The 26,275-nt window shown below is 35.6% G+C and overlaps 1 protein-coding gene across 3 annotated transcripts in view; it reads right to left on the bottom strand.

Annotated features, from left to right (window-relative positions):
• WDR35 (WD repeat domain 35) overlaps positions 1-26,275 on the bottom strand; it is a 62,657-nt gene that overhangs the window by 25,297 nt on the left and 11,085 nt on the right. For 2 of the 3 annotated variants that reach the window (XM_036873776.1, XM_036873779.1), the window contains exons 5-16: positions 26,028-26,156; positions 22,890-23,023; positions 21,845-22,010; positions 21,579-21,724; positions 18,265-18,390; positions 15,301-15,486; positions 12,645-12,677; positions 12,225-12,285; positions 6,068-6,212; positions 3,298-3,367; positions 2,211-2,264; positions 207-316 (exon numbers count right to left, since the gene is read on the bottom strand). In XM_036873776.1, coding sequence (XP_036729671.1) covers positions 207-316; positions 2,211-2,264; positions 3,298-3,367; positions 6,068-6,212; positions 12,225-12,285; positions 12,645-12,677; positions 15,301-15,486; positions 18,265-18,390; positions 21,579-21,724; positions 21,845-22,010; positions 22,890-23,023; positions 26,028-26,156 — 1,360 coding nt within the window. The remainder of the gene's footprint in view (positions 1-206; positions 317-2,210; positions 2,265-3,297; positions 3,368-6,067; positions 6,213-12,224; positions 12,286-12,644; positions 12,678-15,300; positions 15,487-18,264; positions 18,391-21,578; positions 21,725-21,844; positions 22,011-22,889; positions 23,024-26,027; positions 26,157-26,275) is intronic. The other variant, XM_036873777.1, reaches the window with a different exon arrangement.

Genomic DNA, 26,275 nt, shown 5'->3' with positions numbered 1-26,275 from the left:
CTATATTTTGCCCAATGAGAGAAAGACATCTAGACGCAGTATAATAAATATAATATTTAAATACAAATATACTATAGTAAAACCACACTGAACTGTAAGACAAGTTTAAAACAAACACAAGTCTTTGCATTTATTACATAAATACAACAATCCCAATGGATGACTTCTAAGTCTAACATGTACGTGAGGAAAGTTTTCAGACTTACCTGGAGTTGCAATTCAAGGACAACTGGTAGGCTCGACAATTAAGGGAGTATTTTTGAATCAAACCAACGTTAGGAAGACTGTATCTCTGAATGGTGCCAGATTCACGACTCTACAGAAAATATTTTTGATTACTAAAGCGTATTTACCATAATAATATTAAATTACAACTACGGGTCTCTCTATATATTCATGCATTTGCTTCAAAACCAAAGTGATGGTGTCATAGTGAATTCTCAGTTCTGATACTGATCATGTTCTGAGTACATATTTACCTCATAATTTAATTAAAACCTTTTTAAAGTGGCTGAAGGTGATCTAATTTTTTTTGCATGTAATATTCAAGAGAGAAGTCAGAAACCTAGTTCTTTAATAATACACAAAGTCTTACATCACAAGGAAGATGTATCTAGGGTTATTTACACTTGTCTAGGTTAAAATTCGGGGTACATTAAAGGCTAAAATGTAAAGCACTTATTGAACTAAATTTCATATATGTGAAAAATCAATATAAGATCACCATAGGAAACAGCTGTTACTGAAAGTCTCTGTTTTTATCCTATAGCCATCTATGGGATACCAGTTTGTGGCAAAGGGAGATGATCAGAAAGCAGTGATACAATGAGTATTAGTTTAAATGTGCTTAAAAATAAAACAGAATATAAGTTTCTGTGCAAGCCTTAAGGCTGACAGATCAACAGAGCAACAGACAGGAGAGAGCTGTGATTTTCAAACCCTGCTGTGCCTCCGGCCATAGCCACGGGGAAAAGGCAGAAGGCTGCACTCAGCCCATCATTCCCTAACCCCTTTCTAATGGGAGCAGCTCTGCCCTCCCAGCATGCTTCTCCAGAGAGGCCTATCAGAAAGGCTGGGGAGGGCAAGAGAGGGGTGAGGAGGGCGGATATTTTTTAATGTACAAAAAGGAGGTATAGGCTTTAAAAGATTATATTGAAGTACACAATAAGATTTTGTTTTTGAAAAAGTGGGTCCTGTGGCTTTAAAAGTTTGAAAAAGGCATGGCTCTAAAAGCTGTTTATATTTCAACAGTGGAAAGTTTTAAACGCAGAAGATACCTTTTCCATTAAAACTTTTGGCTGGTATTAAAACTATTTGAGTGTTTCTTACAGATAGACTCTCATATAGGAATTAAGTCAATTTTTGTGACGGATCCGACTTGCATGTTTTTTTATTTTTCCTGCAAATGTCAGAAACACAACTAACACAACCAAAAACCTGCTGTGTAGCAAAGAATCTAAAAAGAAAACAAGAGACTCCACAGACCTGACTGTAAGACAAACTGCCTTAAAACATATACCAAATTTACTTGTTGAGGAAAAATGAATACTATGTTCTTAAGATTTTTTCCCCCATAAACTTAGCTAATGTCTAAAGAATGTAACTAGAACTGGAAATACACACACGCAAGGATCTATTTACATAATTCGAATTTAATGACTCTACCAGCATTACTATATTAAACATTTATTTCTAAAATTAATATTTTCAAATTTCAGAGCTCAAGAAAAGGCACAACAACATTGATACACTGATTTTATTTGAAAAATGCAGCAAAAATTTGCCACAGGCTTCTTTATTTTACTGGCTACCAAGCACACTACCTCTTCATTCCAATTCTTATGGAAGCAGCTGAGCCAAAGCACTTTCTCCAATATGAAAAAGCAGGCCACACAGAGGAGGAAACTTTCCAAGACCTACTACCACCATCCATCTGCTCCACATCTGCCAACCTTTATAGGGCTCATTCAACCCAGCCTCAAACTCTCCCCAGCTGGCCACGATTCTACCGCTTTCACAAAGTTATTTTTTGCAAATGATTAACAATTTGTGACGCAATCTTTAAAACTTTCTTATTTCTTTTGTTCGACCTAGTAAAACTTGAGGTGCCCGCAAGATGATATTCAAATCCAAAACATGTTGCTTTATTCTATTTTTAACAAGTTAAACGATTATTATTCATAGAATAAGTTTTTCTTTCAACAACTTACCACAATCAATGTCTTATCAGATGCAGTTATGGCACAAATTGGATCCCTTGTGCCCTAAAATAAATCAGCATTACTCTTTAACAAATATTTATTGACTGGTTAATCTGGTACAAGGTAGTATACAATTCACTAAGAAGAATACTGTAACTATATATTTATTAACTTAACCAACATTTACTTACTGAGCACCTACTATATGCCAGACATTGAACTAAGCACTGGAGATACTCGGATAAAATCTTTGCCCTTGGGGATTACTCAGAAGTCTACTGGGAAAGACAGTGGACCCAACACCTAATGACAGTACAGTATGATCAGAGTAGAGGTAAACACAGGAGGTATAAATGCACAGAGGGAGGAGCATAAACTTATACCAAAATGGGAAGAGAGACAAAAACTTGAACTTAGCTGTAAAAGATAACATTCAGCAAAAGGACCAGCGCGTGCCAAAATAAAGAAGGGGGCAAATGGCATGGCACTGCTACAACCTGGATGGATTATTTTTTTAAGCCAGTCTCAAAAGATGACATGCTATTACATGCTATATGATTCCATTCGTAAGACATTCTCAGAGTGACAAAACTATAGAGATGGAAACAGATTAGTGATTGCCAGAGGACAAGGATGGGGGTGGAGAGTGGGTGTGAAAATGAAGAAGTAGCACGAGGCAATTCCTTTATGGTGATGAAGTTACATAAAACTACATGTAAAAACTAGTGAAAACTGAATAGGAATTGGGTCGTAGTCTAGTTCACAGCATCATTACCAATGTCAATTCCCTGATTTTGATATTACACTATAGTTACGTAAGATGTCACCACTGAGGGAAGCTGGGTAAAGAGGTTCTATGTGCTATTTTTGCAACTTTCTGTGGGCCTATGATCATGTCAAAATAAACTTTTTTTCAAAATCAAAAGAAGAAGAAACAGATCTAGAAAAATTTGAATTAGAATAGAAATTTTTAAAAGAATTACTAGAATAAAATGCTATTCATTGGAAACAAATTTTTTTCAGGTCTCAAAATAAAATTACAGTATTTCCAAATCTATGGATATTAACATTTGCTGGCAATAATAAAATCACCTACTTGAATGGCTTTACTATAATCAAGCACACCATCCACCGATCCAGAAGGAGTATCATCAACATGATAAATTCTGAAAAAAAAAATTTTAATTTCAATGATAGTATAAGTAAGGTTTATACTATTTCATGATCTCTAGAACAATTAAAGGATTGGATGACACCGATGAATACTGTTATTTAATATTACTGTCCTGATTATTTTAAAGAGTTCTTGACACAGCTCAATCTTACAAAGGCAGAAACTACCTACCATGTGTTTACTAGTTATGCAAGTGCCGTGTTCCTGAGAGCTATGCCAAAAATATATTTGGACACTGAATCATATATTTCCGATGAATTTCGGTAAGCCCCAAGAGATATCTTCCCTTACTCTCCCAATGAACATCGGTCAGGAACAACTTCTAAAGCACCAAGTTTCTCTGCTGTTTCTCCATAATTTCCCTTCTAATGATATGCTTAATAAAGGTAAAACTTAAGTGTATTTGGGAAGCTCTAATTAATGGAATTCTTGCTCTGAAGTAAAAAACCCTCCCCTATGCCTACTGTGTTATGAAGATGCACCACTTCTGGTGTACCATCTCTCGGATACCTTTACTGTAACACTTATGCACACCACAGTATTGCTGCTAGTTTCCTTGTCTCTCCCACTAGACGGTGATTTTCCTAAAAGCAAAGACTACATCTCCAGTGCCTGCCACACATTGTCAGGCGCTCTATAATGTCTGCTGAAGAAAACATTAAAATGAATGGAGGTGAACAGAGAAGACACATCATTGAGTAGCTATGAGGCCCTGGGCAAGTTATTTAACTTCTCTAAGCCTCAATTTCTTCATCTGTAAAAGAAGGCCAACAATTCCCCCTTTGCAGGATTTTTGAGAGGCATAAATAAAATGATGTTTGTAAAGCACACATGCACAGAGCCTGATACATAAAAGGAGTTCAAGACCTTGCAGCTGTAATATAATCACAGGAAAATTAAGCCATTTTCCATCTTTAAAATATCATGAAATTTTATCACTGTTAAATTGAAGTCATATTTGTACTTTCACCAATATAATGAGATCAAATGTCAAATAAATTTTAAAGAAATGTATTAAATACAGAAAGATATACTAATTTAGAGGTACCACGTTTCTGCTTTCTAATACATTTTTATTAAGTACATACAGTCAATATTTCTACTTAGTTATCACAAAATTAAAAGTCAAAGGTTAGAATAGGAGGTCTCTCAAGAGATCATTTGACCCAAATCCCTTTCTTAAAACAAGTAGGGTACTACAAGAAAGGCCAGTCTGAGTAAAGTGGCTCAGAGCCAGATAAACCTGGCATTGTGTCCCATCTCCTCTTATCAGCTGGGAACCTCTGGCAAATAATTTACGCTGTGTGTCTCAGTTTCCTCTCTGTGAAACAGGAATAATACGAGTACTGACTAGACTTCCCAGTGTCTGGCACACAAGAAGTACTCTATCAATGTTGGTTCCTATCAACATCATCAACGGTATTTTACAGATGACGAAACTGAAGTCCAGAGAGAACTGGCCCAAAGTCATTAAAACTAGTAAGTATACCCCAGACAGAAATATAAGGAAATGATGCCTTCTTTATTTAAACAGAAGCCAGAATCTCTTTAGCTGGTTCACGGAGCACAGTCACTCCATGGAGAGGCTAGACTTTTCTGCCCCAACCTTGTCCTAAGATCCACCTTCTCCCCACAGACTGCAGGTCTCTTGTTACTAGTGCTACCACTGCCACATGCTGTCCTCAAAGAGGCCAAAGGTTCTTCCCACTGGGTCTTTCAGAACCACAGAGAATACAAGATATAGTATTTTTCCACTTCTTTTTTTCCCTGCTTCCACATGAATTTACGTATCCAAAATACTTTTACTGGGGTTATATCACCTATCTTAGTACACGAGTGAGTCTTAAAGGGAAGGGAAGATTGCCTTAAGATCTCAAGTATGTGTGAAGGAAAATGATTTGAAAAAAGCAACCTGAGATTTCTGACATGACTCCCTGCTGCCCACCACCACCAACACAAGCCTGTGCCCTCATTAACAATCATTAGGTTAAAGTTACTCAACCAAATGCTTTGCTTAAAGGCTTAGGATAACAACAAAAGGGCAGTAAACATGGAATATCACTAACAGAGACAAGATAACTTACAAAACACAGTAAATGCACTGCTATACTTATTATAAAGAACCCCTCCATCCTGGATCCTAATTTCTCCACGTGGTAGAGTCATCTTTACCCCCAGTTATCAGAAATAGTTCCAACCCCAAAACCCCTGGAATCCAGGGCAAGAGAAAGAAGGCAAGCGACCAATTCTCCCCACCTAGAGACCTCCTCCATATCTGTGTCTAAGGACCTGCCTCTCCTGTGATGATCATGATACTAGAATCACCCCACCGTCCTGGAAAGATCTCTACCTCTAACCCACAGGAATGAAGTTTTGGTCAGACAATCACATGTCAGTGTAGCAGTGTAACTCTCATACGGCGAGAGTAGATAAGCGAGAATAGCCATCCCTTAGAAAAACATAGGTTTCCAGTCTTTTAACTCTAAAGGCTTTTCTTTTGTTACATCATGCTACCTCTCTTTTATTTTGATAAATTTAAACACATAAATCTGAAAGATATTCAAATTAATGGAAAATTATTTCTAGTAATCAAAACAATTTCCAGTTCTCAAGCATGACATTTGTAAATAGCTATGTCCGATTTAAATGTGATATGGTTGAGCTACTAAAAAATGTTCATCAAAAGATATACCTTTCTCTTCCTTCTTTTCGAGACCGGGTGATCTGATTAATTTCCAATGCTGTGAGCTTCTTTGCCACACGATACTGCCAGGTATAAAATGCTTCTTTTGAAGCTGCTATCACATGGGTTTTGGTCATTGTAACAAACAACGGTACTATTAAAAAGAACATTAAGGCAATTAGGTTACAATTAGACAGAATCACAAAATGTGCTGCAAAAGACTTCAGTGATCACTGAGTCCAACCTCGCATTTTATAGACAATATACCCTAAAAACAGTCTGAGAACTCAGAAGGGTCAAAAGTTTGGAGGACCATACAGAAATATCAACTCAAAATGAATCAAACATAAGTATAGAACTCTTAGAAGAAAACTTACGTGTAAATCTATGTGACATTGGGTTACGCAGTGATTTCTTAAATATGACACCAAAACCGCAAGCAAGAAAAGAAAAAGTAGATAAACTGGACTTCATCAAAATTAAAAACATTTGTGCTTCAAAGGACACCATCAAAAAAGTGAAAATACAATCCACAAATGGAAGAAAATATTTGAAAATCATATACATGATAGGGAATTACATCTAGAATGCATAAAGAACCCTTGTAACTCAATAATAAAAAGACAAATAGCCCAATTTAAAATTGGGCAAAGCATCTGAACAGACATTTTTCCAATGAAGATATACAAATGGCTACTAAGCAAATGAAAAGATGCTCAACATTATTAGCCACCAGGCAAATGCAAATCAAAATCACAATGAGATAACACTTCACACCTACTAGCATGGCTAGAATCAAGAAGTCAGACAATAATGAGTATTTGCAAAAATGTGGAGAAATGGTAGGAATGTAAAGTGGTGCATCCACTTTGAAAAACAGCTCGGTAGTTCTTCACAATGTTAAATATATCAATAGAATTACCACATGCCCTAGCAATTCCACTCCTAGGTATATACCCAAGGGAAATGAAAACATATGTCTACACAAAAACTCATACACAAATATTCATAACAGCATTCATAAGAGTCAAAAAAATAGAAACAGCCCAAATGTCCAAATGTCCAAATGGATAAATAAAATAAAATTATTTCTATAATTATAACAGCTGGTTGGAAGGCAGTCTATTCTCTTATTCACTACCATTACTGCTTGGTTCAGGCCTTTATCCTTCCCTCTGATCTCATATGTCTTATATTTCCTCATTAATTTAGAAAATGAAATTCTCCAAAGTTCCTTTTAATTTAGGAATATAGTCTCTTAAACATTTTTTTCATCTGTTCCATTTCTTAGAGAATATTTAATTAAATTCCTACTGTGTACCCTTTGATGAAGTAGTCTCATCAAATCCATCTTACAGATAAAGAAACAGAGGATTAAAGATGTAAAATAACTTGCCCAAGGTCACAAACAAAATAAACAATATAAAATTAAACACACACATTCACAAAAATTTAGAAAAACAAAAAACTCTTTCATAAAAGATCATTTTAGTAGCTAATTTCTAAATTCACAATTAAAATGGTACAAAACATATTGTTCTATTCAAAACTACTGTACAAAGTAATCATTAATACAGTCAGAATAAAGGAACAGTGTTAATAACAGCTACCATTTATGGAGTTCTTGCCACAGTCCAAACAAAGGACATTTAGGGCAGTAAGAGACTTAGGAACTAAACAAAGAATTAGAAACTGGACTGATGGTATAGTGTTAACTGAACAGATTAACAAGTCGAGATTCAAACGCAATAATTTTTATATGCTAAATAAATAACTCAGTAGAGTTGGATCATATTAAAAAGTTTTCTTTAATTACAGTTGTCAAGATTTCTCTATTCAAAATGTGTACCACTACCAAACTCTAGAGGGAGTGAGAAGCCTTCCTGTAGGGAACAGCTGGTAGGAAGGCAGTCCTGAGAATGGTGGCAGAGCCCGATTCAGGGGGAGCCCTGAGTGGGATGAATGAGCAGGCCAGGCCTAGGCTTTGCTGAGCTTTTGCTGATCCCATCTGCACTAAATCATAAGACATTTGCTAAATATTCAGTAAATTCTACCATAGGTACTCTGATGCTGGTAACTATTATGCCTTTAGTGTGATGTGAAGTAAGTTCACAAACCTTAACTGCTTTCTAATAAAATAGTTTTTCCTAAGCATATAAAAGCATTTTTCTAACCAATGTTTAGCTACAATTATAAATTATACTCTTGTTTCCTTTTTTTTTTTGATACATCCTAAATAATCACAAGTTTATTAACAGCCTAATTAATTCAAAATTAAAAAGTTAGTGGTTCATAGCAAGTCAGACTTCTTGGATTTATATCACAGGCACTTGCTAACTCTGTGGACTTAGATAAATTACTTATTCTCTCTGAAGCTCTGTTTGCTTACTGTAAATTGAAGATAATAATAATATTACCAACCTTAGAGCTACTTTAAGGATTAAGAGAGATAACAAATATAAACCATAGTACAGTGCCTGGCATAGAATAAATGCTTAATAATAATAATTTTAAATGCCAATATTTATTGAATTTTTTAAATTATATGTCAGGCATTTTTATATAATTATATAGTTATGATATATAATTATATTAATATATAATTAATGTACTACATACATAACTCACACCTACCCTATAAGGCAGGAACTATTATTACCCCCATTTAGCAGATGAAGAAACTGAAGGATGAAATGGTTAAATAACTCACTGAAGTTGCACAGCTAGAAAGCGGTAGAAGCTGGGACACAAACAGTCAATCTGGTTCCAGAATCTGTGCTCTTAACCACTATGGCAGACTGCTTCTCATTAAGGGTTAATAGGGCTTCCCTGGTGGTGCAGTGGTTAAGAACCGCCCATGCGCGGGGCATGGGTTCAAGCCCTGGCCTGGGAAGATCCCACATGCCGCGGAGCAACTAAGCCCGTGCGCCACAACTACTGAGCCTGCGCTCTAGAGCCCGCAAGCCACGACTACTGAAGCCCACGCACCTAGAGCCCATGCTCCGCAACAAGAGAAGCCACCGCAGTGAGAAGCCTGTGCACCACAACGAAGAGTAGCCCCCGCTCGCCACAACCAGAGAAAGCCCGCGCACAGCAACGAAGACCCAACGCAGCCAAAATTAAAAAACTTAAAAAAATTTTTTAAAAAAGGGTTAATAACTGTTAGGTGTGGTTGCTATTATTTTTTGCTTTTTATAATAAAATGATATATAAATTCACTAGTCAATACAAAAAACAAATACAATATATATGAAACATGTTCTGAATCAGCATGGCAGTAATTTTGGCAAATTCATATGGGTAGATAATCCTATCTACATAAATTATGCTAGATCATTATTTATTATCTAACCCATCCAGGTGGTTTAGTTCTTAGTTTGCTAGAACTAAGCCTCTAGGAAAAAGTTAAAAGACCAAATTTTAACAGACTGAATATTTTAGGAAAAAAACACAACCAGGAAAAAAGCAGTCCATGTCCTTCTCAACTATTCAGTATCCAGAAAGAAAAAATTTGAAATATCTAGAAAGATCATTGGGAAAAAATTGTAAAGAAAGTAATTATGCTTCCATTAATTGAAACTTGTAACACTAATAGGTAATAGTTACTAGCTAAGCAAGGATGTAAAATAATTTAAGACAATCTAGGAATTCACATATAAGTAAAACCTGCTTGTAATATTTTAATGCTGAGGCCTGAAATAAATGTCTACATCTGTAATGTTCCCCCACTTTTCTACCTATTTCTCAGCCCTTTAAAGAGCTGGTAAACTGAAATTGCACTGAACTGTTTTCATCAAATCACCTCTCTCTGGCCTATATAGAAGACTTAGTGCAAATGCTAGCGGCCACCATGAGAAAGCTCCTACGTGCTCCCCACAAAATGGCTGCAGCACAGGCACCTGGTACTTTTCAGGCACTTTTCATGTCTTCATTCTTCTGCAAATGCTGTTTCCTCTCCTTAAAATGTTACCTGAAGAAATACTTATCCTTCAGAACTCAGCTCAAATGAAACCTTCTCTAAGTAGAAAAAATGTCCCTGACATCCTTATGCACCCATATCTACTTATCTAGCACCTAGCACAAAACCTAGCACACAGCAGGGGAGCAATTGTCATTGTTCAATAGACTAACTATATTTTAATTATCTGTTTAGACATTCTACAGGAAATGTCAGAGTTAATTTCTATCACTCCCAGTACCCAGTACATTACCTGAAACAGTATATACTCATCGATGGTTTGCTAAATAAATAGATTTTATTTTAAATATTTTCATACATTCCATAAACATTTGTTATGGGGCAAGCACAGCGTTAGGCAGTGGGGATACAGAAATGAATAACCATAGTTAGATCTTTAAGAAGCTCAAAATCTTGGAGGGAAGGTAGATAAGAAAATCAATAATCACAGTGCAGAGTAAGTACTTTGGATAGAAGCACACCAAAGGTATACTGAGGGCTCAAAGGAAGAGGCCCCAAAAACGGTACCTAACTCTTACGTGTACAGTACAACAGAGCCTCACAAACTAAACTTCTGTAATAATACATAATGTTCTTTTCAAAAGTTTCTCTAGAGATTTTCAGGAAGAGCAGATGACAAATCACGTTCCCTAGAACAATATCAGTTATACACTTTTTTTGCTTTAGCCTCCAGTCCTCGTGAAAATTTGGCATAGAAACTTAAAAAAGGAATTTTACAGGATATGTATGAAGCAAAAATGTTGAATCTTTGGCTGAGTTTATTGCAGACCAGTGAAAGAACTGTTTGTTAAAATTTCAGCCAGTGAGACCGCAAAAAAAAAAGTTTCAAGACTCAATAATACAAATAATCATGCCCTCAAGCATTTGCCATTTTATGAGGGTAAAGGATTCACATCTGGCTTTATTAAAACACAGACTGCCTGTGATTAAAATTACTTTGAGGCTAACCCTATCATCATTATGATATTATGCTAAAACTTTTGATATTAAAAGAAAAAGCATATAATCTGAAGACTGACAGAATTCATCCCTTAGATTTAAGACTATTATATTTCTAATAAATGGAAGATATTCATGTGATAAGTATAATAACTTTAAGCTAAGGAATATTAACATTAACAAAGAACACGAACATTTATGTACATATATAAATATATAGAGAGAAACATATAAACATACCTAACAGTGAACATAAGACAAGAAGTTGAAAAGTTTCAGTGTTTAAAAGTGAGTTACCAAGACCCTAAACATAGAGTATAAAATCTTTGAGGCCAGTAAGTATTCTTCACATTTGCTTGTATCACCCAAAGTCCTTAGCAAAATACTTAGAAGGCACACTTTAACATTTAATTGTTAAGGCTGAATGTGAAATCTAAAAACAAAAAAGACTAGTCCTCAGATTCAGAAAATAATTCAATGGGTTTTCAATTTTTGAAACCTACTATTTTTTCTAACACCATATCCCATAAACTAACATACACTTTAAAAGAAAATCATTATTTTGGAAGTTACAGTGAAATGGCAACAAAATATTTGGTAACAATTTTTGACAAAATACTAAGAATAAGATTTGGAATTTTTTATGGTTACTTTCATAGCTATTGGATAGAGGGAAGGGTAAATCTAAAGAAACAAATGTCTTCTGAAAACAAAAGAGTCAGGAATTTTTTTAAGTTGTCCCTATTAATAGACTAATTTCATCACAAAAATCTAGACAGGGCAAACTCACTTTAACAAGCAGCTAAAGTGTTTTTTATGGAAGAGAGGTACTTACAAGCAGTTTATTAATAATAAAAGTGGTTTCATGGCAAAATTCTTTCTATAATCCTCAGTATGTTACATACTAATCATTACATTGGATACCAATTCTCATACAATTATATTTCCCATTTAAAGCAAATGATAGCAGTATAGCAGTCGTGAGATTATTGTGAATTTTAGATACAGTAAACTTAAAAGTTATTGTATTAAGCAGGATCCTTCTGAGAGTGAAATGGGGCATTACTAATAATTTTACCATGACAACAGGCATAGACTGGTACTGAACCTGAACCTGGCAAACCAGGAAGTATGTTCATCCCTGTTTTAGAGAATACCGTTCTAATTAATAATACCATTGTTACATTTTAAAATTAGTTTACAAATAAGATTTGATTAAAGAGGGAGTAAATATTAACATTTCCTTACCAAGATCAATGTATTTGGGATCCAGAGGTGTGCCAATAGAATTACAAAGAACTAGCACGAACTGTGAACAAATAAAACAGAAAGTATCAAAACTCCTGCTTATGTACAGTAAAAGAAATAATGCTTAACATACCATGCTTATCTCTTTTTCAAGTATCACTAACATGGAAAGAATTGATAAAATTAAATACAAAGAACAGCAAAGATAATCTACAGCACAAAAGTAAAGAAATATGAACTAAAATTAAACTAAGGCTGATTTCTCAATATAGTGGAACACTGGTTTTTAAGAGACCATTTAAGAAACACAAGTACACTGGCTACTTTTCATTTTTATACTTCTAAAATTCCTGGTCAGCTATAACCTCAAAACTCATTTTTATCCTGTAACCAGCTATGTAAGGGCTAACAATTTGTTACCGTTGCACCAAATGTTTCCATCTCGTTCTCCTCCTTTGAAGCAATATATAAATGACATGAGAAAGTCAGAAAAATTCAGTTAATTCAGAAAAAAACATAACCCAACCCAATGAAAATAACTTAAAATGCCCAGGGGTTAACACATACACAATTATCAATGATTAATATTAGGAAAAATAATCGAACATAATGCACACTTTACATCAGATTATTCTAATGATAATTTCATTTTTTTTGCTGTTAGTCACCTCTATATCTAGTACTAAGAATAATATTTTACATAGATGTTTTCCTGATTAGAATAATAATTTCAAATAAACCACTTCTCAATGTACTATTTACACAGACTTCTTTTCTCAGTATCTCAAGTAAAACTTGTTTAATTTCATAAACGTAAACTAAATGATAAAAATTACAGTAAAATATCATAATTTACTCTTCCACTACTTAAAACAAGCTTATTTACTGCCACAAAATACAAATGTTTTAGATACTTATTATTCACATGCTCATAGCTTAAAGAATCAAATGAGACATCTTACTAAAAACAGAAGTCCCCCAACTTCCCATTTCTTGTTCCCTAGAGTAATTACTTTCAGCTCCTGTAATTCATTCTTTTGCTATTCACCTCCACAAATGTAAGTAACATGTTTACAATGCTACTTCTCATTCTGTTTTGTTTCCATTCGGGACATCATGTAACCATTACTTTCACCCCTCCTTCCCAGCCTCCCATGACACAGGGGCACGCTCCCATCACTCCATCTTTCCACTGCAGTCTTGTTAAGTCAGAATTTAAGTTTTAAAATGTTATTATAGTTCAATTTTTAAACAATTTTAATTTTTAAAAAATCTAGTGAATACATCATTTTGACTCTAAATGCTATTCACAGCTTAGGCAAGTATATGACATGATTTATTTTCCTTTCAAGCATGTGTTAAAGCTTTCCCTGGCGTGGATAATTGCCTTTATTTTTTTCTCTTTGCTTAGTTGTCTCTGTGTTTATTACTAACTCAAGTCCCCAGTTGTCTCCCAGTTATCTATGTCTCCTCTCAGGAAGTCAACCGCATTAACTATTCTACTAATTTCATCTTGGATTTCTTTTGGAGCCACCTGGGCGGCTCTCATTTGATGACTCACTCCCTAGGCATGTGCACAACTGCCGGCGGGTACCACTCCACACCACTGTTGTCAGGTTACCTTGTTTCTTCCTCTTTCTTAGTTTATTCTTCGTTTTGGTAAACCATATCCCGAAGTAACTTCCTAAGTTAAGAAAGCTCAGAAGGTAAATTTTTGGTGATCTCATACATCTAAAAATGTCTTTATTCTACCCTCCTATTTAATGAATAGTTTGCTTAAGGTATGGAATTCAAGGTGGGAAATCATTTTCCCTCAGAATTTTGAAAGCAATTCTCCAAAGTATTGAGGTTGACAAGTCAAATGCCCTTATGATACCTGATCCCATGAAATCTGTTCTGGAACCAAGTGGGAAATGAAGACTGCAGTAACATTAATTTAACTGCCCTGTTTTCAGCAAGAGTTCCTCCACCCTTCCCTGTGCTTGGTGCCCTTCAGTGCAGGGACTCTATATCCTCTCTGGAGGGTAAACCAGTCTCCCTCGTGGTTAGAAGGGCAGCTGCCCACAGTCTCAGTAGGGGGAGGGGATCTAGAAATCTGCTCCTTTATATGCCCCTTTTTCTTTTTCCCAAAGTATTCTCCTGCCTGCATAATCTCTGGTACTTCCGAATCGCTTTTCTGTTCACTTCTTTCTCCTACCAGGTACCACCACCAAGGCCTGTGTTTCTGGGATTCTGTGATGTAAACTCGTTGCTTCTTTCCTTTCTCCACTGATGGCTGAGCGTTCCATTTTCTTGGGTCTGCTAAGGTAATTACCACTAATCTCCTTACTCTCTAAACTCCAAAATTATGTTGCTCTTTCCTCTCCCTTTCTGGTCCCTATGGACTTATAGCTTTTTAAAAAATACCTTTCCTGTTGTTTCAGTGAGTTTCAGGAGAGAACAGAGCCAAATGTAGCTGTTCAAATGGCCACCTTAAACTAAAAATTCTATACTTTTTAATGGGATAAAATAATTTATAACACAGCCAAAGACATTGGTAGTCATTTTTTGAAAAATTTGCATACTTCTGCAAATATTTAAATTGTTAGCAGACTTTTTTAAAGGGCATTATTTATATTATTTATTGTATGCTATGAGACATTGACTTTTAAAGCAATATAACTCCACATAAAAGTACATTTCTGAATGTCAAAGCTACCCAAATTGTTATAAATGGCCATTGTTACATCATTTCTTGAGCATTTGTACTAGACATCTGGTTATTCATTTCTACTTATGGAATTTTAAATTGGAAAAGAATTGTGGTATTTTAAATATATTTCAGAGACAAAAAGCTTCAGTACCGGTCAATATAAACTGCCAATGGATTAACTAACTGGAGAAAAAAATCAGGGTACACAGAACCAATGGAGTCATATAACTTTCCAAACAGAGGTCTAGACAAACATGCCCAATAGACCCAATACTTTGCTGTACCTGCCAGTACAGAGGCCATGCTTGAGAAGACAGAGAACTATAGCCCAATTCTGCCAAGTAGTTAACCCATCTAAGTTTTAAGATATCAAGGAACACCTACCTGAGGATGATTTTCATCAGCTTTTGTAGCCAAAATGCAGAAATCTCCACAAGTAGTAATAGAAATTAGACTCTTCACATACTTAACATATTTCTCATTGTTTTTTGTATCCCAAAAGATAACACAGTACTCTGGACGATCAGGTCTGGTATAAGCATAAACTACAGTGTTTGAGCAATATCCCCACTAGGAAGAAAGGAAGAAGGAAAGGGAGGGAGGGAAGAGAGAGAGAGAGAGGAAGGAAGGAAGGAAGGAAGCAAGGAAGGAAGGGAGGGAGGGAGGAAGGAAGTTAGGAAGGAAGGAAGGGAGAAAGAAAGAAAGAAAGAAAGAGAGAAAGAAAGAAAGAGAAAGAAAAAGCAAGCAATTAACATTGGGAAAGTCATATTATTATATTTTTATATTTTTCCTCTAGAAATACTGCAGATACGTGGTTTATTGGTGCTGACAAAATAAATTCTTTAGAAATGGAAGAGAGAAGGACTGAATATTCAACTTAATCTCTTTTCTCACTAAAATAACAAATCTAAAAGTAATAAAGACAGTTTAAAAAAAAATGTACTGCAAAAATAAGTTTGGTTTAACTTTCCTTATTTTAATTTGTAAGATTTAAGCTTCAGCGTGGAGGACAACAGCAAGAGAGATCCCTGCCAAAGTTCAATTCTGAGTCCTGAAGCCAAAATTCAGAAATAGCGGCTTTGCCTTTTTTCTCCCATACATGTATTTTTATATTTGTTTTTATCAGAGTAACATATGCACATAGTTTATAGTCAAATAATTCTACAGGGCTTATTTAACACAAAAACAAAATGCAGGACCCCCCTGCCTAATTTCCTCCTTGGGGTAGCCATTTACAACTATTTTAGCTGTAACTGTTTTGGCATTGATTTCCATATCACATGTGGATTGATTACAGAACTTAGAGCTTTCCCTCTCCCAACAAATTTATACGTAATTTTGAATAAATCAATATTCAGTGTCTACATTATTAACACTGTGTTTACTCTTCTTTTTTGCGGGGGGAGGCCGTGCTGTGGGGCATGTGAGATCCCAGTTCCCCGACCAGGGATCGAACCCACGCCCTGCCACAGTGGAAGCACAGAGTCCCAACCACTGGACCCCCAGGGAAGTCTCCAGTGTTTACTATTCAAAGTAATACTGTGATTACTTTCTAAAATAAACTTTTTAACTCTAAAATAATTTTAGATTTATACAAAAGTTGCAAAACTAATACAGTGTTCCCTATACCCTTTACTCATTCTCCCCTGTTGTTAACATCTTACATTATTACCACAGTACATTTGTCACAACTAAGAAACCAACATTGATACGTTACTATTAACAGAACTCCAAACTCAATTCGGACTTCATTTGTTTTTCCCTAATATCCTTTTTCTAATCCAGAATCCCCTTTGGAACACATTATTATATTTAGTCGTCCTGTCTCCTTAGGCTCCTCTGGGCTATGATGGTTTCTCAGTCTTTCCAGGTTTTTGATGACCTTGACAGTGTTGAGGAGTCCTGGTCAGGTAGTATGTAGAATGTGCCTCAATTCATGTTAGTCTGATGTTTTTCTCAGGCTTAGACTGGGGTTACCAGTTTTTAGGACGATCACCCCACAAGTGAAGACCTCTTCTCATCACATCACATCGGGGCGTAGTGACAGCCATGTGACGTCACTGATGATACTAACCTCGATCACCTGGACAAGGTGTTCTCCAGGTTTCTCCACTGTAAAGTCACTTTCTTTTTTTCCCCTTTTTTTCCATACTCCGCTCTTTGGAAATAAGTCAGTAAATGCAGCCCACACTCAAGTTGGGGGAACGAGGTAGGAGACTTTGCTCCACCTCCTGGCAGGGTGGTGTCTAGTAAATTAGAATACTTCTGTAAGGAAGATTTGTTTCTTCTCCCCCATTTGTTTATTTAAATAATTTATTGATATCAGTTTGTACTCATGGACATTTATTGTATAATTTGGGTTACAATCCAACATTACGTCATTTATTTTGTTGCTCCAATTGTTCCAGCCTTGGCCACTGAGAGCTCTTTCAGGCTGGCTCCCTTGTCCCTTCGGCGTACCCCATCCTTTTGTTTTTTGAGCACTTCCTTACTTTCTGGCACTATAAGATGCTCCAGGCTTATCTTGCATTTTCCCTGCCCTAGCCCTAGAATCAGTCATCTCTCCAAGGTGCTTGACCTTTAAAAATTAGATATATAAATCTTCTCACAACAACTATCCTTAGTAGTTTACCAGCTCAGTCTCATACTTCACAGCTTGTTATGGGTCAAATGTTAAATTTAAGGTAAAATATTGATTAGTCATTATGCTGCTTAGTCCCATTTTCCCCTTCTGATCCATTCTCCGCCCTTCTCTGCCCTGCTCCGTGCCCTGGAGGCTGACTTCTATGAAATCCATTACCAGGACTACCTTGCCTTCTGCTTTCCAGTTGGGGTTGGCCAATAGAAGGCACCAGCAGGTGGTGAGATGGGCTGAATTATTTACTCCCCAAGGCTGTCTCTGCCCGGCCAGCTAGCAGTGGCTGTGTCCCTATGGGGTAGCCCCTCTTGCGTAGCCACAGCGCTGGTGGGTTCCAGGAACAATACTTCCTTCTCTTGCCCACTGTTGCTAGTCTCTGGGTGCTTGCTTTGTCATCCCTTTCTGGCCCCCTTAACTCTGCTCATCCCTCTGTAATAAACCCTTCATCAATCTCTCTTCAATTACTCCTTTGTGCCATCTGTTTCCTGCTGAGACCCTGACACTGTTGGAGTAATTTTACTAATTAAATATAGTATTCCAGGAACATTTACCAGTTCTAAGGTCTTCACACTGAAAAAGCCTCCTTTCAACTGGTTTCTAAAACAATGTGGCTATGAATATATGCAGGAAACACACATTATACTTTCAGCTATAACAAAATTATATCATAAAAAACATCTTTTTTTTTTACAACTGCTCTTAATACTCACCTTATAATCGGGTCGAATATTTGCAAAATATATAAAAGAATCAACAGCTAGTGCAATTTTCAGTCCACCTCCTTCCCAAGATAGTGCAGACATCTGCTTTCCAGGAATCTTCAAAGTACCCAGATGCTGAAAAAAGTAATTATATTTAACCTAAAGTAACACAGTTAAATAAAATACCAACAATCACTTCACAGAGATCAAAAGTGGTACAAAAATTATTTTATGAAAGGTTGCTACAAACTTCAAATCATTTCCCTTCAATTTGTATAATGTAAAGCAAACATATGAGAGGAGAAATTTACAAACTATAGCCAAAGAATTCAGTATCAAATTTCATCAAATCTAAGATGCCAGAGATTTAAATACACATCTTTATTTTTATGTACAACTTAGGAAAGAAAAACACACTGCTAGCTAAAAATAGGACAACTTTGATTTTAAGATGCATCCCAATTTAGGGTTGTAAAGAATTGTGCTTCTTAGAATCAATGAAATATTGGAGTAATAAACTCAATCCTTAAGTCTTGCCTCTCGTTCATGCCCCATCCCACCACCAACAGCCAACCAGATGCCAAGCGTTTTGCTTTCACTCCTTTCTATCCTCCATTACAACTGCCTTCTTTCTTGACTGAACTATGGTAACAGCCTCCTAACTGCAATTTTTACCTTTTGTCTCTTTTCTCATTCCTGCCCTTCCAATTCAATCTCCACTCTACTGCCATGAGTATCATTCTAGAACACATATCTAATCATGTCCTACTCTGCTTTTAAAAAATGTTTAATAATTTTTAAAAATCAATAGCTCCCCACCAGTGCATTCTCTAGAATAGTATACACTGCCTTTCCCCACTTGCCCAAAACTCTGTGGCTCAATACCTTAACGAGTTAGCTGTAATTACTGTGTTCTCCTCATGAAGGAACTACTGTGCCTCCATTCCTTTGGCCCATATAATATCTCTTCTGCCTGAAATCCTCCTTTTCCTTTTCCCCAAGACTCCCTCATCCTACTATTCCTTGTCCTCCAGGAGTACTCCTATTCATCCGTCAAGAAACAACTTAAATATTACTTCCTGCCTTCTTCCCTTCCTCTACGGTTCCAGAGAATTTAGACAATGAGCTACTTGAGAGCGCTAACTTTATCATATTCACATTTATTTCCCTATCCCTTAATAGATTCCTTGGTAAACAAGTACTCAAAAAAATATCAAGTAAATAAATGTATCATGCATTCAAATGAATTTCTTCATATACTAACAGTAAATTTAATGGCTAAATTAGCAAATGAATAAATGAATACAAACACTTTTTTAATGTGGACAAAGAAAGAAAACATTTTTAATCTATGTTTATTTGACAAAAGAGTATAATCCCAAGAATTTTAATAAATTATACTGGTATCCCTCATTCTTAAGCAGATATGCTCTATAATCAAATTTAATATATTAAACTCCATTTTGCCAGGGAAAACAATGGGGAAAAAAAAAGTTGTAACCTAGGAGGGTCCACTCTCTCTGTCCTGCTGCCTGTACGAAACCAGAAGGAAAAAGCAGGGTCTCACAACATCACTCTTGGTACTGACAACCCATACTAGGAGGAGAATAAGGCCATCTTCTAACTCTGCAAAACACACCAGGCGGTGGCAGCAGCAGGGAAAGAACACTGTAGGCATGTCCCCAGAGTTACCTCCTTTTATTTTTACAACAGTGCCATGAGGTGTTACCTTTATTTCAGGAAATAAGTTAACCGAGTCTCAGAGGTTAAATAACTTCTCTAAGTGAAACCACACTGTAGAAACGGAATTCAAAGCCAAAGCCAGGTCAACCAGACTACAAACCCCATGCTCTGTCATCTCCTCCCATGGCTAAGACCACACCGAGAAAACTAGAAGACCCCAGCCCTCAGAACCAAAAGTAAATTCTTCCCTGAGGTTTTCCTTAAGTTTAAATCTTTAGTTAATTTCCTCCCAAGTTCTTTCTAATAACATAGATCCAAAAATAAATACCCCATATATTCACTCATTCAAAAAGTACTATGACTAAATACCCCGAGGACCTATGCTAGATACCTTTAATTACAACTATACCAAAAACCACTTACAGTTTTCAATTTAACACATAACAGTTGATTTGCAAGATAAAGCAAATAGGCCTTTGAATGCATGTTTTTATACTTGGAGAAGACTGAACTAACAAAAATAAGCTGATAAGATAATATAATGATAAATAAACCAATGGCAACAAACAAAAATAACAAATAAAGAACATGAATTTAAAAGAAAGCTATAAACATTGAGATAACCAGAATTCAGATGTTTAATTATTTAGGAACCTTGAGAACTATACTTTTGTTTTTTCTTAGCTTTTACATCTACCAGAAATATTATTAGTTGACAAAGTACAGAGACTAAATACTCTCCAGAGCACATTCTGCTGGGTAACTTTCAGCATCAGCTGACACCATTACTTACCCTTACAGAATTTATTAAAATATATTAAAAAATATTAACATAGTGAAACAACTGGTATAGGTTTTTGTGTAGCCAAAAATAAATATTATTGAAGTCTAAGGTGAATTTATAAAAACCAACAGGATATCCAAGAGACTGAATATAGTCTAAAGTTAGAAAATAAAATAGGTAAAAATTTATTAAGCTTAGTTACTAATAAGTTCTCATTTTCTAAATTCTTTAAAATGCACAACATATTAATTCTCCTATTTTATATTTTCTACTGCTGCTTCAAGAAAATTCTCTTCAAAAATTAAATTTATTAATAATACTATTGAGGATACCATATGTATTTATGAAAAAATGTTTATATTTTAATGTAGCATCACCTAAGATTAATTATAAAGAGATTTTCTTAAAATAATCTATTATTCCACAACAACTTGAAACAATTAGAAGTTTGGGAAAAGGATAGACAGCACATTTAATTTTTCATATTAAAACCCCACAAAATTAATCTGAAACAGCTAAATTACACTAAAAACAACTCAAAAAACAGCTGTAGAGAGATGCATATTCAGATCACAGAGAAAATACTCTCAGTAACTACTCCCTAATGATTTCTTATATGAAACATCTGGTCTTCTAAATGTAAGGATTATAAAATAAATTCCACAATAAAATGAAGGCTTATAATATAAGGATATTATTCAAAGACATACACCTGATAGTTCATCATTTTTACTTAAAATGTCCGTTTTAAAAAATGTGACAAGTTTATACCCCTTCCTCCATTCTTCTTTCCCCTACTTTATTCACTGCATATTTAAATGGAAAGAAAGAAAGACAAAACCTTTAATACGTTTACCTCACCAAATGGAGTATAAAACTGCACAGTGTTTACATCTTTGTCCTGAGTGATGGCCTTCTGGGAGCCTGCCACAGCTAACACGCTGCCAGTGTGGTTCCACTGGATACTTACTACGTACATGCCACTATCAATTAAAACAGGATCTAGTCAACAAAAAAAAAGGAATTGTGGTAAAATATTTAGCCTAGAGAACTGTATAACCTTAAGAATAATTTTAAAATATTTTTTTAATTCTCCACATTAAAAAAAGAAAAATTACATACTTTGGTCATTCTCATGTCTCATTATTTGGCATCTGCCATTGTCAAAACAAATCGCAAGGCAGGGGCAATGTAGCTCCACATAGCCTTCTGTGCCGTGGTACCAGTGAATTCCAGCAATACTGATTGCTCCAGTGACATTCACCAAACAATTCAGTTTCATTTTCATCTAAATAAAATCAGTTAGTTAGTATTTTATATTCTAAAACAGGGATTAGTATGAATACAGTATTATGGAAAGACACTGAAAATAGGATTTAAAAATCTGGTTTTGAATACGAGCTCCATCACGTACTGCTTTACCAACCATGGACAAATCACTTCACCTGAGTTTCAGTTTTCCCCATTTGTAAAATGAGGATTTCAAAAAAGCTCATAGAGTTTTTATGAGACTCAAATGATCAAAGGTATACAAAATTACTCTGAAAATAGCAAAGTGTCATATAAAAGTTGGTTACTATCACTTCCACCACCGAGTGGGTTCATGTGACGTCTTAACCCTCACTAAAAATAAAACCTCCCCATAAGTAAGATCAGAGATCTATCATAGCTAGACCTCACAAAGCTAGAGTTTTTCTTGAGATTCTGCTACCTAAGCTTATTCTATTTTGCCTTCTTTCCAGGGCCTGATTTTTGTCCCTTACTGTTTAAATCTTCCATCCTTTTTATAATCTAGTACCTTGCTACAAAAATATCTTTGGTATCTCATGTCACCTTTGGCTTCAGGTATTAGAAGACACAAAGATCAAACTGCACATCATCCTACCCATCATCCCTCAGCTTCAATACACTGAAGCCTTGTATTGAAAAGCCTGTCCTTCCCAGCTACCAGGAAATCAGAACTAAGAGCATTAATTTACCTTGAAGCAACCCAGAAGGTTTTTTTTAATAAAATGAATTTTTAGACAAGTGGAAAAAAAAACCTGAATTGAAGACTTTCTTGATTACACAAGCTATCATAATAAATGAATGTGTATACATATATGAATGATATATAAAATAATCATACAAAGTTGTGTAAATAAAAGTAAGGAATATATGTACTTACTATAAAATTCCCTTGATTATCATAAATGTGTATTTCTCCATTTGCCATTCCAAAAAGTAAGATTTTACTATCTGCGGACCATGCTACATGACATAACTGTATACCCTTCAGGTCTTTTCCCCAAATGCGATTCCCTAAAACAAACATAAAACATAATTATTTCCTTAAAAGTTCAAGGTCATGATTCCCTAACAACTGTTCTAGAAATCTTTGTTTCCCTAAAGAGCTCTCACATTCTTCACAGTATTCATGCATTTGTTCAATTTATTCAGTCATTAAATATTTACTAAGCACCTACTATGTGCCAAACACACACTAAGCATTTGAAATAGCAGCTGTTTCCAACTTTCTCCCTTCTCTTCTAAATTCTCACTCAGGACCTCACTCCCAAATAGCAGATGAATTCATCTTTTACTTTGGAAAGAAAATAAAAGCTTTCAAAAAAGAAATCCCCCATTCCCACTTTCAAACATTCAGAACATAACTGAATCCACACTTATCCTTTCTGCTTTGCCCCCTAATACAAAGGAAGAGGAATGTCCCCAACCAGACACCAATCTAAAGCTAATCCCTCTACCTATTCTCTGATCTAATCCCTTCTGAGCTTTGCAAAGATCTCCCTCTACTGATTATTCATATTTTCTCTCTCTCTCTGTATTTTTTTGGTTTTTTTTGGCCTCGCAGCGCAGCTTATGGGATCTTACTTCCCCGACCAGGGATCGAATCCGGGCCTGGCAGTGAAAGTGCCCGGTCCTAACCACTGGACCGCCAGGGAATTCCCCTTCTCTTTCTCTTTAAACTCTTCTCTCCAGGCCCTTTCTTATAAGCATTTAAACATACTCAGATCTATTCCTCTTCAAAACTACCACCTCAGATAAAAACAAACAAACAAAAAACACTTCCTTCAACCTTAAGTTCCCTTCTAACTACTGCCCTATTTCTACCATTCCTTTCCCAGCCAAACTTCTTGAAAGAGTTATCCACACTGTAATCTTTACTTGCTTACCTCCCACTCAACCCTCAACCCAACAGAGTCTGGCTTCTGACCCATAACTCCACTGTGGGGAAGGTGAAACTGCCTTCGTGGAGGTCACTAATGGCCTCTTGATAAATCCAATGGATGCTTTTTTCTTTTTCTTTCCTTTTTTTTTAAGTACTTAAATTATTTTATTTCATGTTTTTACTTTTTTTATCGGAGTCTAATTGCTTTACAATGTTGTGCTAGTTTCTGCTGTAGAACAAAGTAAATCAGCTATATGTGTACATATATCCCCTCTCTCTGGAGCCTCCCTCCCACCCCCCTCCCTGTCCTTTTTTTTATTTTGACCACCTCGTCCTTCCTTCTTGGTTTCTATGACGTCTCCAAGACGTCTACTTTTCAGTATCCTTTATGGAATTCTCTTCTCCTATCCATCCATTAAATGTGCTGGTTCTCACTCTACAGATGGCCCCTGGGTTTTTCATCTATTCCAATGGTTTAAATTACCATCCCTATGCTGGTGATTCCCAAAATTATGCCTTCAACCCAGATATTTCTAAGCTGCAGGCGTATATATCTAACTGTGGTCTAGACATGTTTATTTGGATGTCCTACGGGATGACAAAATCAACATGTTGAAAACTGAAATCTCCCCTCAAAACCAGTCTTTTCCCACATCCCTTATTTCAATGAAAGGTACCACCATCCATCCGGTGGCAAAGCTAAGAACGTGGATATCACTCTAGACACTTCCATCCTCTCATCCCCAACCCAATCAATAACAAGGTCCTATCTGTTCTACTATCTAAGTATCTCTAGAATATGTCTACTTACTTCCATCCTCTTTGTCATCACCCTGGTTCAGGCTACCATCCACCATCGTCTATCACCTGAATTACCACAGTAATTTCCTAACTGGTACACCTGCCCCCATCTTTCTTCCCTTTCTCCTTTCTTCATATTGCAAATATAGAGATGTTCCTAAAGAACAAATCTGACCACATTGCTGCCATTCTTAAAACCTTTCATTGGACAAAAAACAAAACAAAACAAAAAAAAACCTTTCATTGGCTTCCCAGTGCTCTTCGAGCTAAGTCCAAACTCCTTGTATACCTTATAATCTGCATGATCTGGCCTCTGCTAATCTTTCTAATTTCATCACATACAGCTCTTCTTCCTTTAGTATTATACTATACTGATTCTCAAAATTGTTTCAATATCCCAAAACATGGCTGAGTTCAACTCCTCTGGACCTCCTCAAATGCTATCTCTTAGGCCTAGGACATTCTACACACCAACCTTCTTTGTGGCTAATGCCTCAGCACAGATATCATTTCCTTTAGGATGCCTTCCCTGGTCCCTCTAAGTCTGGGTTACATAATTCTTCTACATGTTGCTGTCTTTTCCCTGTCTTAGTACCCATCACAACGCATTGTAATTGCTTGGTTACTTATCCATCTCTCCTGCTCTAGATCTGGAATATTTTTTTGTTGTATCTAGTGCCTAGAACTACAGCTGTCACTTTGCAGACTCTCAGAAACAGAATTTTTTTATACCAAAAAAAATTTTTTAATAAATTCTTTAATAGAGAGAACTTCACACTAAAACAAAGGTACAGACTCTCAGAAGGCCCAGTGTTATCTACGAACTAGAATTTTAAAGATATAATTAAAAACACAGCAAACAATGATATGATCAGTTCTATTAAAAAAAGACTAGATCATTTCACAATATATAAAAATACTGAATCATTATGTTGTACACCTGAAACTAATGTTATATGTCAATTTTATCTCAATTTTTAAAAAGTGATAGATCTCTATATACTTTTTGAAACTAAAATCTAAATATTTACAATACAGTCTAACAAGTGTAAAGATAAATCATATAATTAGGTAGACATATTTAAAATAATTCTGAGAAATTAATTCATTTTTTTCCAGTCCTACTGTAGAAAAAAAAATTTAAATAGATTTTTTACTTGAATATACTTAAAAATAAGTAACTCTTAAATGTCATCAAATTGTACAGTAACTATTTTCTCTTTTAATGTTTATTTTTCTGTCAGAATGCTAACATATGATAATTAATTTAAATCTCTAAAGATTAAAAATGTCAGCTAAATCTTGATCTTAGCTCTGGGTGCAAAAATGCATTACCATCCACTGAACCAACTATCACAGCCCCATCCTCGTATACAATGCAGATCTTCTGTCCATCAGCATTCCAGCTCATGCTTCGAACCACTGATTTATTTCTATTGTTGATCATCTCCTCATACCAAGAGCCTGTTTTCACAAAGAAAAACAAATGACAACTCAAAACTTTCACATCTAATAAATAGTACTTCAGAGTTGAAACATTCCATAAAATACACTGTGGGATAAATAACTGCAAAGCTTTCTAC

Source organism: Balaenoptera musculus, chromosome 13, assembly GCF_009873245.2.
Source record: "Balaenoptera musculus isolate JJ_BM4_2016_0621 chromosome 13, mBalMus1.pri.v3, whole genome shotgun sequence".
NCBI classification, from domain to species: domain Eukaryota; kingdom Metazoa; phylum Chordata; class Mammalia; order Artiodactyla; family Balaenopteridae; genus Balaenoptera; species Balaenoptera musculus.
This window is presented reverse-complemented; position numbering and strand designations above follow the sequence as displayed.